We start from the raw sequence: 14,349 nt of genomic DNA on the forward strand, positions 1-14,349 counted from the left end.
GTATGCTTGATACTGCCCCAGAGACCCTTTAATCCAGCCCTTTTCTTAAAGCAATTATGAGCCCTGGCCAGGTGGCTCAGTGGGTTGGAACATTATTCCATGCACCAAAAGGTTGTAGTTCAATCCCAAGCCAGGTCATGTGTATGAGGCAACTGATCATTGTACTCTCTAAATGAATAAACATATCCTTGGGTGAGGATTAAAAAAAAAAAAAAGCAAACATGAATGAGAAAAGTAGCACTTGGTAAATCCAATTAAAACTAACAATCAATTCAGCCAAGATGAAGGTGTAGGTGGAACCAATGTGCCTTCTCACACAACCAAGTTTAAAGACAACAAAGTTTTAGTAACAAAAAACGCAGCCAAAACACAGAAAATTGAACTATATGGAAGTCCGACAACAACAAACTATTTGGCCAGACTGGTAAGAGGGGTGGAGCCAGCGACTGGTGGAGCAGGATCCAGCAGGAAAGATCCCCCGACCCAGGGGAACAGGCAGCCATGGGCGGATCCCAGGTGTGGGGTAGCAACGGGCAGACTCAGTGAGGACGCAAGGCAGCAGGCTGGCCACGGTCACACATTTGCGCAGATAAACCAGGGAAAAAGCGAGCAGTGAGACAGACCACGTAGGACCCAGTGGCGGGAAACAGCAGAGGGGACAGTCATTGCCCCTCCTTGACCCTGCCCCCACATACAGCATCACAACCCAGCGACTTGGGTGGCCCCACCCTGGTGAACACCTAGGGCTCCACCTCTCATACGTAACAGGCGCAAACAAACCAAAACATGGCTCAACGAGAACTCAAAGCCCCAGAGCGACCTAGAAATAGCCAAACTTTCAGATGCACAGTTCAAAACACTGCTGATCAGGATGCTCACAGAACTGGTTGATTTTAGTCACAAATTAGAAGAACAAATGAAGGCTAAACTAATTGAAATGAAGGGAAATGCACAGGAAACCAATAGTGATGGAAAGGAAACTGGGACTCAAATCAAGGGAGTGGACCAGAAGGAAGGAAAAAAAATGACCAAATAGAAAAGGATGAAGAAACAAGAATTCAAAAAAGTGAGGAGAGGCTTAGAAACCTCCAGGACATCTTTAAATGCTCCAACATCTGAATTATAGGGGTACCAGAAGGGGAAGAGGAATAGCCACAAGTGGAAAACTTATTTGAACAAATAATAAACAAGAACTTCCCCAATCTGGCAAAAGAAAGACTTCCAGGAAATCCAGGAAGCTCAGAGAGTCCCAAAGAAGTTGGACCCAAGAAGGAACACACCAAGGCACATCATCATTACATTAGCCAAGATTAAAATGAAGGAGAGAATCCTAGAATCAGCAAGAGATAAGGGGACAGTCACCTACAAAGAAGTTCCCATCAGACTGTCAGCCGATTTCTCAAAACAGACCTTCCAGGCAAGAAGGGGCTGGAAAGAAGTATTCCAAGTCACGAAATCCAAAGACCTACATCCAAGACTGCTCTATCCAGCAAAGCTTTCACTTAGAATGGAAGGACAGATAAAGAGCTTCTCAGATAAGATCAAATTCAAAGAGTTCATCATCCCCAAGCCCTTATTATATGAAATGTTAAAGGGACTTACCTAAGAAAAAGAAGATAAAAAAGATGAACAGTGAAAGGACAACAAACTCACAGTTATTAACAACCACACCTAAAACAAAAGCAAACTAAGAAGACAGCTAGATCAGGAGCGGAACCATAGAAATGAAGATGACATGGAGGGTTAGCAACAGGGGAGTGGGAGGAGGAGAAGAAGGGAGAAGGTACAGAAAATAAGTAGCATAGACGGTGGGTAGAAAATAGACAGGGGCAGGGCAAGAATAGTATGGGAAATACAGACTCTAAAGAACTTGAGACACATGTTCATGAACTAAAGGGGGGGAATGGTGGGGGAGGGGTGTGTAGGGTAGAGGAGAATGAAGGGGGGAAATAGAACAACTCTAATGGCATAATCAATAAAATATATTTAAAAAATAAAAATAAATTTAAAAATTACATTAAAAAACCATCAAACCCTCGGAAAAAAAACCACAAAAAAACCCAACCACACAACCCCAAATTAACAACCAGTCTAAAACTTTAAGAAAATCAGACAATTCTGCATATGGCAGACCACAAAGAATTACATGGGGATTCTTAAAGACATAGGTTGGATTGATCAACTCAGAAGCCCCACCCTATTTTGAACCTGCTTTAAATTGTGTTTTTTAAAACTAAAGTTGAAACCGACATAATTAATGTATCTTTACACTAAATAAAGCTCCAAATCCATTAAGCAAAACTTCACCCTGGCTGGTGTGGTTCAGTGGATTGAGCGCCAGTCCGGGAACCAAAGGGTCACGGGTTCGATTCCCTGTCAGGGTACACACCTAGGTTGCAGGCAAGGTCCCCAGTAGGGGGCACATGAGATGCAACCACACATTTATGTTTCTTTCCCTCTCTTTCTCCCTCTAAAAAATAAAATAAATAAAATCTTTAAAAGCAAAAACAAAAGTTCGAGGAACTACTAAAAACCGAAAAGTAGCTCAGGACAAAGGGAGATACAATACACCACACAACCAGAGAAGGTGCTAGAATGACTTAATTACTTCTTTCTGAAAAGAAAAATGCTATAAAAGCATTCCTTGATGCCAGTAACACATGTAAAAATACCAGTAAGTCACAGGTTCATGGCCCCAAATCATGTAATATATGTATAAAATCATTATATATGTTGCAAGAGCCCACTTTATTATATTTAATTTTTGAATGGCCAAATTAAACATCAATAATATTTTGTTATCCATTGTAAGAAATTTTGAAGTCTAAGAAAAATAATTTTCTCAGCTCATATTACAAAAGGTAGATATGCAAAAAAATAATAAAAAACAGATATTAAAAAAAAAGATGTTACCTTAATAAAAGTTTCTTAATTATTTAGTCTTTTCCTTTGTAAATAAAAGGGATGAGTAAGTTTGGGTACTTGAGTTAAAGTGAGATCTAAAGTTCTTAGTTCAATATCCTGATTTACATAAAAAAGAGAAAAATGAAAGTATAAAGTAATGCTTTCCAGGTTTGGACATGACACTTATCTTATTAATTCTAAAAAAATAAGGGAAATGTCAAAAAAACCTAAATGGTAACCACACACTGTAGTACAAAAACATTCCAATTTTATATTATTTCTTATGCAAAGTACACCCCTAAACTATTATTACATGTAGGAATTACATAATAGCTTTAAAAATCATGAAAACTTATTTTGTATTTAAACTGTTAACTGGTTGAAAAACACAATAATCATAAATGCCTGTTTGGTCTGAAGGAAGATTCTCCTTCACTTACCCTGACTACTTTCATTCTGGTTTTCTGCTTTTCTCTTTCTTCCTCTGGATGATTCCGATGGTTTCTTCTCTGGTGTCTACAGAGAGCAAAGTTAACAGCATTTTTAAACCACAAATTTGTTCATTATACAAAATTGTTACAGTCAGTATAAAAATCATTTTTATTTTTAAAGTAGAATATAGGATGGGGGAAAGTAGGTTTACAGTTGCTCATATCATATAGAAAACAATGCAATAATTAATAAATAATACAAAAAAAACTGTTTCACAACGTGAAAACCTACTCCTGCCCCACCCCTGCACTGTTCGGCTCAACAGCACCCACAGAATGTAAATGTGCACTTACACACAATTTATTTAAAACCCCAAATTTCCTATTCTGTAAATTTTAAAAATTTGAAGTATAAAATACCTTGTACACATTACTTGAAATTTACATTTACAAAACTTGACTTGAGGTAAGTGAAAAATATGAGAGTAATTAGCCTTTAAAAGATGCCCTTTAACTTCTTAACTGAATAGGACTAAATAGTAACAACAAAACCTTATGTTTTTCCTACTTGTTTTCTATCATTCATACATAGTCTATAAAAGTAAACTTGGATAAGGAAAATTAAAGCAGAACACAAACCCTGATACATACAATCGGTACTACTAACAGGACCATTCACCTAAATGCCTAACAATTATTATCCAATTAACAGTTTATAGTAAACTCATAGATTACCCCCCAGAACAAGGGCCAGCAAACTACAGTCCACTGGCCAACTCTGTCTGGGTACCTGCATTGTAGAGTCCATAATTAAGCATTACTTTTACATTCTTAAATGATTAAGAAATTTAAAAATCAAAACATTTTCCCGATATGAAGGTTGTAAGAAATTTAAGTTTCACTGTCCATAAGTAAAGTTTTGTTGGAAGCCAGCCATACTCATTCATTTTGTATTTCCTACGGTTGCTTTCACATACAACATTCAAGTTGAACAGTTCCGACAGAGGCCATATGGCCCACAAAGCCTAAAATAACTGGCTGGCCCTTTATAGAAAAAGTTAGCAGACCCCTGACCTACAATGATGGCTTGTTTTCAAATTACAGATTTGTTTTTTTAACTGATAGCAAGTATTTGCACCAGGCTAAAATAACGAGGAATTTTTGTGGAGGCTGACAGACTGTTGTTGTGCTTAGACAGAATTAAACCCCAGAGCACAAGGCTATGTATGACATGGAGCCTAAGATTCTAGAGGCGTGGCACGTGGTCCAGTGCCAGAATGAAGAGCATCTGAAACATCAAGACAACTTAAATAAATCTCTAAGGGCAATGTGGTTCCCAAAGAAGGAAGGGACTTAATCCATATTTTGATATCTGAGTAGTTTAAAGAATATGAATGACAATACATAATCTAGCTCATATTGAGCATCTATGGTTCCTCTAAATATTATTATGGAGGTTTTAAGTTGTCTCATCTCCATTTTGCCAACAAGGTAACAGATTCAGAGACTGGAGTCAACGTTACTAGTCTCCAAATTCTTTAAAGACAAGAGTTACACCTTCTCCCCACATCATTGCTCCCACCCACACGCCCAGCACATAATTATTACTTGATAAGTACATGAATATTAAATAACTTACTCAAGGTAACCAGGATTCAAATCCAATCCTGTACATTTCCACGGCCTAAGTGCATTTTTTCCCCTCTAACATGCTATATGCCCTACATGTCAAGAACTTAATGAATCAACCATACAAAAATACTTCAAAATTTTACTAAGTTCCTAAGTAAAAATTAATTATGAAATTTTGGGTTTTCACAGCACAAACCAGGAAACTTAAAGAAATCCACAGTAACTACTCAAGACGTAGACTGATACACCAGCAATTTAAGGTAAATAGTTCATTGGTTTAGTTTCATTGTCAAAATTACAACATTCAAATTTCAACAATGTCCAATGTTCTATTTTCCTCAGAATAAAAATAGCACCAAATTAAAAATTCTAAGTTAAAATTTTTATAAAGAACCCTAAAAAACCTATCTTAGAGCAAAAGGATTACCAAATAATAATTTACTCATATCCTTCCCAACTATAGTCTATATAAAAAAAGTAATTTAAGGTTAAGAAGATAATGATTTTTCAGAATAGTTTTATACTAATTTTTAAGCATGGTAGGATCCCATCTGAACTCTAACTTAAATCTTGACTATTTCTGAATAAACAAAAAACCCACACAAAATAATACAATTCTGTAAGTTATATTTGAAACATTTCCTATCAAAAAAAAAAAACTAAAGAAAATATATAATGTTCTTAATGGCTACACGTTGTTTTCTAAAGCATATTACAAGGAAAACTGAACCAGTGACAGACTGAGGGACCATTTTAAAGAGAAGGGATAATAGGGTGGTTCCACTGGGTGAACAGAGTATGATTTCTTTACTATCGTGTTTCTAAGAACCATTAAAATGCTATTTACTGGCTATCTCCAAAAGAGAAGTGGGATGGAGGACACGATATATATACAAATTCTCAAACTTATTGGGATAACATTCATTAAATATTTTACTACATATATATTAAGATACTTAAGTTCTTCGTTTTTAAAGACAAACACAGTGCTCACTTGGGCAGCACACAGACTAAAATGCAGACGATACATCGAGGATGAGAATGACACAGTTCCTGTACAAGAATGGCATGCAAATCTGTGAAGCATTCCTTGTATTTTAAGTCATGAGAATGCAATGTACAGCATAAAGAACAGAGTCAATAGTATTGTAATAACTATGTACAGTGACAGATGGTCACTGGACTTGGAGAGATCACTTAGAAAGTTTGAAAAATGTCTAATCATTATATAGTACCCCTGAAACTAATATAATACTATTACCAACTTAATTTAAAATAAATAATAGAAGACATAGATTTCTTGGTAAAAACTTTTTTCTCCAAGGCAACATTTCCCCCAATATAAAATTCTTTGGAATAGAGACATGAGACCATCTCCTTTGGAGGATATATCATTTTGCCTAAAAACTAAAATGAGGGGGAAAAAAACCCCAAATGCATGACTACAGTAAAGAAAAAAAGGCAACTAAGTTTACCTCCTTTAAACCAGGTAAGATTAAACCAGATAAGAGGAGGAAAAAAAGGATGACAGGACTGAAATTAAGACTGTAATGTATTACTTACTAATGGGGGTAAGAAGTTGGGAACAGGTAATTAAAAACTTTTTTAAAAGTTGAACACACACAAAAAAGAGAAACCTAGATATACCTAAATTACCTTATAAAGTAAATGTCTCCCTTACAAATGGCATTTTCTGTCCCTTCCCATGAACTGTAGTCCGTTTCACCTATGTCTTAGTATGACTGCCTGGTATCAACCCTTACTCTCACTGTCACCTCCTAAGTTACTTTAGGATTGTTCTGTCAGGCCAATGGACCACAGCTTCCTAAAGAGCAAGTACCATGGGCCTCTGAAGAAACAGACTAAGAAATCAAACTGTGGGTCCCTTATGTACCATAACTCTCAGTATGTCATTTAACCCAAGACTTGATTTCCTCCTCAATTTTAAATGTGGTAACACAGGCAGAGGAGGATTGTGGGTATGAAATGAGAAACATACCACAAACATATCTAGAATGGCATCTGGAACAAAGAGTATACTCTATAAATGTCAGTGAGCACTCAAATTCTGATTTAAACTGCTATCCTTCTGTTACTATATATATCCACGCACTTTTATGTTTTTCAAAACTTCAGTCATGGGTCACCTATTAAATAATCAGGAGCTTCTACCCAAATAACTCACAACTCAGGCTTGCAAAATAAGCATATTTCCTCTTTAAATTGTCTCATGCAAGTCTGTTCTAGACTACAAGCCACAGAACCTGTGGTCTAAGGTCCTAAGTATCGCATCACTAGCCCTCATGCAAATGTGTATTAAACGGTCTTTTGATTTTGCATTTAAATAATCTGAGAACACATATTAAACAAACAAAAAAAACTCTCAATGAAGCCTACTGCTGCCAATTCTCCAGAGTCACTCATCTGTGAATGAACTTATCTGGAGGTTTTAGAACCTTGGGAATTTAGGATATGCAGAATCCTACCAAATATTTAATCTCTTAAATGGCTCATCACTGAAGAAGAGTTCAGAATACTATCTGTAATTTTTAAACTACACTCCGGAGGCACCTTAGGGGTAAGGAGGTTGTGCCTCAAAAGTTATTAAAGAGGCTCTGGTTGGTGTGGCTCAGTTGGTTGAAGCGTCATTTGGTAAAACAAAAGGGCCACAGGTTCGACTCCTAGTCAGGGTGCAATGCCTAGCTTATGGATCTGGACCCCAGCTGGGGTGGGTACAAGAAGCAACAGACTGATGTTTCTCTCCATCTCTCTCCCTCTCTAAAATCAATAACCATGTCTTCAGGTGAGGAGTTAAAAAAAAAAGCCCTATAAAAAAAGTCAATGTAAAATAGATGTTCTATTCAAGAATATCACATGTACAAGATATAGTTTTGTTCAACCTACTGCTATAAAAATTAGGTCAGAATAATGAGTTATAAGAACACTGAAAATCTGTTGTAAAATTTTCCTCGCTATTTTGTATCCGATTTAAATTTAGATAAAAAAACTATCATGAACCTGGCTGGTGTAGCTCAGTGGATTGAACACCAACCAGCCTGTGAACCAAAAGATCACGGTTCAATTCCCAGTCAGGGCACATGCCTGAGTTGCAGGCCAGTTCCCAGCAGGGGACTCATGAGAGGCAACCCTACACTGATATTTCTCTCCTTCTCTCCTTCCCTTCCCTTCCCTTTTAAAGATAATTTTTTTAAATAATAAATTAAAAAAATAAAAAACTATCATGAAATATGTATACCCTAAGTTAAGGAAGACTTTGAGCTGGTATGACCTGAAATTCATAGACTTTGTCTTTGCCTAAGAGACAAAACTTTAATATTATCAAGAACTATTATTACCTAGAAATGTTTGCTTGAATCTTTGACACCTATAAGAAGATCACTGCTATATTGAAACTAGCAATATAGCAACATTTTGGAATCTTATAACTAAATAAGAGTATTTCCTTCCTATTCAATATAAATCTAATTAATGTATCAGTAATTTTCTGTGTGGCCTATTTTCTGCTGTATTCCCTTTATTATTTAATAATATATAATACCCAAGATGGCAGAGAGCTATCAATATGAAATTGGGTAGCCACCCAACTAAAACATGTGCTGTCTTATACATACCTTAATGCATGCCGGTTCATATGTTAAAGCCTTCAAGATCTTTACTCCCTTCACAAATATACCAGCATCCACAACCAAACCAGTACGTAAAAGAAATATAATACAAGAACAATCTTACTCTCAACTTTAGGTAGTTTTTTAACTTTACATCCTTGCAGTCTGACTTCTTAAAGCTCCTATCAAATGGACCCATTTTAATTTGCATTCACATGTATTTAAAAGAAGCATACGTAGCCCTGGCTGGAGTAGCTCAGTGGATTGAGCGAGGGCCTGTGAACCAGAGTATGACGGTTCGATTCCCAGTCAGGGCACATGCCTGGGTTGCAGGCCAGTTCCCAGCAGGGGACGCATAAGAGGCAACCATACATTGATATTTCTCTCCCACTCTTTCTCCTTCCCTGCTCCTCTCTCGAAAAATAAATTAAAAAAATATTTTTTAAAAAATTAAAAAAAAAAAAAGAAGAAGAAGCATATGTATTAAGTCTTCAATATTGGTAGAATGCATGTTTGCCATTTTCTTACCATTTATGTAGCATAACCATATCTTAGCATTTTCCCTTCTCTGGCTTTTCCTTTTTATTTGTCAAATAGTTTAAGTCATAAAATTAAAATAAAATTGGATTTTCTCCTCTAGTCATATAATCTTGTAAGTTGTTTTCAAATCATACAGAGTAAAACAGCCATGCAGAACAACTGCTATGAAGGAAAAAAAAAAAAAAACCCAAAATTTCAAATAACTTATTCTGGAAATGTTGGCATTTTGAAAGTACTTATAATAGTAAAATTTAGAACAGTGATTTCCTAAATTTTCAGCCCTTGTGACACTCATGGTGTAATGGCGCGCTCCTGTATAATATTTCCTTGACCTTGATTAGAGGTCCTTAAATGTAAATGCTGTGTCACAGAATATGCATGTTTAAGTTTCAAAGACAATGTCAAATTGTACTTTCAAAGACAGCATCAGCCCTGATTGGTGTGCCTAAGTGGGCTGAGTGCCAGCCTGACAAATTGAAAGGTCACTGGTTTGATTTTGGTCAGCTCACATGCCAGGGCTGTGGGCCAGGTCCCCTGCTGGGGGTGTGGGAGGGGCAGTCAATTGATGACGTTTCTCTCCCTTTCTGCTCCCTTCCCCTTTCTCTAAAAAATTAAAAAGCAAAACAAAGAAAGGCAACATCAATCTTACTAACTACCAATTTAAGCTCTGTTTACCTGATGTGTTTTTCTCTATGGCAATACTACAGTTATTATTTAGAAAATGATTTTATTTTTTAATAGAAATTGTTCTATCATTTATCTACTAGCACTGATTCTCAACACTATACATCAAAATCCCTTATAAAACTTTTATTTAAAGTTCATGCCCAAGTCCCCATTCCAAATTCAACCACTTCTGGAAAGAGACCAAAGGAATTCTTATTTTTAAAAACCTCCGAAAGTGATGCTGATGTATCATCATGATTAGCAATAGTCATCTACATTTAGAATGTCATGTATTTCCTGCATATTCCATTTTAGAGAATCTCTAAAATTAATGTTATTCTTTATATAATCTTCCATTATGAGTTAAAGACCAAAATTGTGACATATAGCTGAAAACTCATTAGGATATAAGAAGTCCAACCAGTTGTCATAGTTACTCAGTTATTTTTAGAAAAACTGAATTAATCTTTAAAAAATAGTAAAATAGCCCTGGCCAGTGTGGCTCAGTGGAATAAGTTATCACTATTCCCTGACTGGGACCAGAACCCACGGGCCTGGGTTGCAGGCAGGTCCTCAGCTGGGGGCATGCGAGAGGCATCTCTCCACACTGTGGCTTTTTCTCCTCTCTTTTCTCCTTCTCTTTCCCTCTCTATAAAAATAAACAAGTAACATCTTAAAAAAACAAAACACTGCCTCATCAAAAAACAAAAATAAAAAAATAGTAAAATAATCACTATGTTCTACTGACACAAAGATGTATCTGCTATTTAAAAAATTCTACTATAGTATAAGATATTGAAACCAAATTTCTCAGTAATGTCAACTTAAACCGAATGACCTTAAAATTCCATCTAAAAGCAATATTTATCAGATAAAACATTTGTGAAGTGCTGCTGTTATTAGTCCAGGCATATCTTGGACTGTCAAATTTTATGATCACTATAAATCACCTTTAATCTGAATATTTCCAAAAAAGAATACCATTTTTTCAAAGGACTAACTAGGGTCATTTATCTTACTTGTAAGTTATACACTATTTTAGTTATGCAGAGAGAACACACACATTGGTTGAGTATCACTTTGAAATAAGAGATACTTTGGAATCATCATTTTGACTGTTGACTTACTATCTTTGGGCAAAGTAATTAATCCTTCTGGGCTACTGTCTCCATACTTAGAGATGTTAACCTTCCATAGTTATAACCCAGCTCCATAGGTAAAGTGTTAAAACTTTATTTTCTCTTTTTCATTAATGGTTTCTCCCAGAGGAGATTTGCCCATACACCCAGAGGATATTTGGTAATATCTGGAGACATTTTTGGTTGCCACAACTGTGGGTTACAGAATGTGTTAGTGATGCTGCTGAACATCCTACAATGCTCAGAACAATCCCACACCCACCTCACCCCAAGGATTACCTGACCCCAAAAGAGAATGACGTTAAAGTGTAGAAATCTTGTTTTGATGAACACATAAGAATCATTCATAGTCCACAAAAACTACTATGACAACAACTAAAGTGAAGTTAACAAATATTTACTGACCACTTAGTATGGTTGAGAACTACACCAAGTTCCACTTTAAAGTATGTCTTCATTCTTAAAATGACCTGGCGTTTTTCTCTTCTAATCTTGTTTTCATCAATTGGCTTAGAACTTTCTTGCTCTAAAAACAACCACCCAGTTACATTAAATGAACTATATGTCTACTGATAAATGGTTTACTAAATTATCATTTCAAGACTTTATGACTTAAAAGAAATTGTGAGATTATCTAAACAGAGTATATTAGAATTTCCAAGCAAGAAGCCTGGATACTTATACTTTGAAAGGCTTCTCATATGATTCTGACAAACAGTCCTCCACCATTATAAAAACAGAGTCACAGAGCCAATATTAGACCCACATTTGGCTACCAGCTCACTTTTCCTTCTGGGAGACTAAGAACATGTATATTCACCAGGATAGACTCACTTCCTTTGCGTGACCCCTGTCATATAACATATTTTAGGGTAAGACACTTTAATTTATAGCTGAATACAGTTCATATATAACAACATGTCCTTTCATGTATAGTGGTAGAATTAGTTTTCTTTTTAAATAAAATAAAAATTTTAAATGTAATTTCAGGATTTTCATGGAAACTTTTATATCCTGTCATTTATAAAAATGATTAGTTTTTTTAAATATATTTATTTTTAGACAGAGGGGAAGAGAAGGAGAAAGGGAGAGAAATATCAATGTATGGTTGCCTTTTGTGCGTCCCCTGCTGGGAACTGTACCGCAACCCAGGCATGTGCCCTGACTGGGAATTGAACCATGATCCTTTGGTTCACAGGCCTGTGTTCAGTCCACTGAGCTACAAAAGCTAGGGTTAAAAATGATTAGTTTTAATAAGAGAAGCAAATTTATTCCCCAAAAGAAATAAGGTATTTATTAGTGTTACAAAATACACAATTTTGCATGCACACAGAGTACTCTCCTTCAAGATAACAATGATACTGTACATTGTATATGGCAACAGTGTTACATACAATGTCTTAATAAAATAAATGACATAATAATACTTAGATTTATGGTTTAGCCCAACTAACATAGTAAGAAGTGAGAAAATATTTCCAACAGAAAGATAAGTAAAGGAGAAAACAGTGGAACCCATTGAATATAATACTACAAAGATCATTTATCAGGCTAAAACATTTTAGAAAATAATGTAGGCAGCAGAATACAAAGAATATTTCTTAAAAACAACTACATGTCTAAAAATCTTGAGAAACTGAACAGATTTAAGTAGAATAAGGTAAAAAACAAGGTAACTCATTTAGAGGGAATAGGCATAAAAATAATAACTTTCAGTGATACTTAGACTATGTATCGTTAAATTCATTTTCCAAGTTTCCTTCTTTCTTACTGGGTACTCAGACTAAGACATTAAAGAAAAGACTTATCCAGATTATAACAAATACATATATAGACGAGTAACAGTTTAATGAATTAAAAAAAAAACACCTAAAACTTAAGGCCAGTATTACTTCTGTTTTCAAACAGAATCATAACTTCCAATCAATCTGGAATACCTAAGTGTTCACTGAGAAAGCATTCAAGCTAAATACTATTAAGAGGGAAAAAAGGAAAAAAATAGAGATAGATGTGTATATAAACACAAGGTTAAAAACAAAATATTCTTATCACTCTCATAATCTAGCCAATTTATAAGAACGGAAGAGAACCCATTTAAGAAATTTACATGTTCATGTGTTAATTTTAAGATACCATCTTCAAAAAAAGGACAATTTACTTCTAAAAACTTATAATTCTATAAACATTATCACTAGTTCCAGAAATAGAAATAATGCCTTCCTGAAGCCAGGTCAAAGTCAGTTTTAGGTCTAATTCCCTAGTTTTCTTAATTTTTACTTCCTCTAAAATATGCAAATGAATCATACAAAACATGGCCCTTTAAAAAGTCTTTTTAAAAAAGTTCAAATTGTCTTCTATACTGTAACTTTAACTCAAATGAGGGGGGAAAATTTAAGTTCCAAGACTACTTCTAAAACTAAATTTAAATGATAAAGCTAATCAGATCTTCTTTCATAAAATGGCCTTCATTAATCACTGTTAATGAGGTAAATTAAAACAATCAAGACATATCTATGTTATATTCTTTCTTACAATTATTACACTTCTGAAAGTGGATCTAAGTTTAAATGCCTAGATGGAACAACTGTCCCAGTTTCTACATATCTATTACTTAAAATATCCTTAATCCTAAATAACTCAAAAATCCCCAAATATACCTGGATGAAAAATAAATAGTAATTCAATGCCACAGTGCTAAGGAAAGGGTCGCAGGGAGTTAAAGAACTGATATTCACCCAGGAGGAAGGCAAAATAGAGATAGAATGTACTTTAAAGTCAATTCTGATTAAAGTTATATAGAAGTATTATAGAAGATAAAGATTAAATTGAGGCAAAAACAGAATGTGGCATGTGTGTCTGTTTTACAAACATTATTATGTAATATACTGTATGCAAGCATACACACATATGCAGACTTAAAATTGCTTCTCCAACATTATTGAAGATGATGTAATTCAATGATACTTACACTCAGTCACAAATATTCCACCTCAGTGAGAAATAAAATAGAGCACAGAACTATATTCTACGATATCCCAAAAGCGGTAGGGAGGAGGAATGGTTATGGTACTAATATTCATTACACATTCCAAATGGGCTATATAAGATACACAATTTATCTTAGCATCTTGGGATAAGGTTGAGTAGGAATAGTAATCGTGCGAAATTTAGAAAAAGTGAAGATCTTTGTGTTTAGACACAGAAGGGTCCTGCAAGAACTGCAGATCAAGGCAGGTTCAAAAACTTGGAAAACATTTATAACCAAAAAACATGGGCTCCTTCTCTTATCCTCACAAAATAATCTGGACTTTTACCTAGCAGATTAATCACACAGGTCAAGTTTGTAACTCCTAAAGACATTCTAAAACATATTTTAAAAAGATGAATGACCCCTCTCCCTCACACTCTCTT

The 14,349-nt window shown here is 35.2% G+C and overlaps 1 protein-coding gene across 3 annotated transcripts in view; it reads right to left on the reverse strand.

Moving 5' to 3' along the window:
* The window catches only part of TLK1 (tousled like kinase 1), a 152,705-nt gene that overhangs the window by 52,447 nt on the left and 85,909 nt on the right, over positions 1–14,349 (reverse strand). For all 3 annotated transcript variants that reach the window (XM_037139532.2, XM_037139534.2, XM_037139533.2), the window contains one exon: positions 3,345–3,420. In XM_037139532.2, the coding sequence (XP_036995427.2) occupies positions 3,345–3,420 (76 nt within the window). The remainder of the gene's footprint in view (positions 1–3,344; positions 3,421–14,349) is intronic.

Source organism: Artibeus jamaicensis, unplaced genomic scaffold (assembly GCF_021234435.1).
Source record: "Artibeus jamaicensis isolate MK-2021 breed Jamaican fruit bat unplaced genomic scaffold, CSHL_Jam_final contig_391, whole genome shotgun sequence".
NCBI lineage: Eukaryota > Metazoa > Chordata > Mammalia > Chiroptera > Phyllostomidae > Artibeus > Artibeus jamaicensis.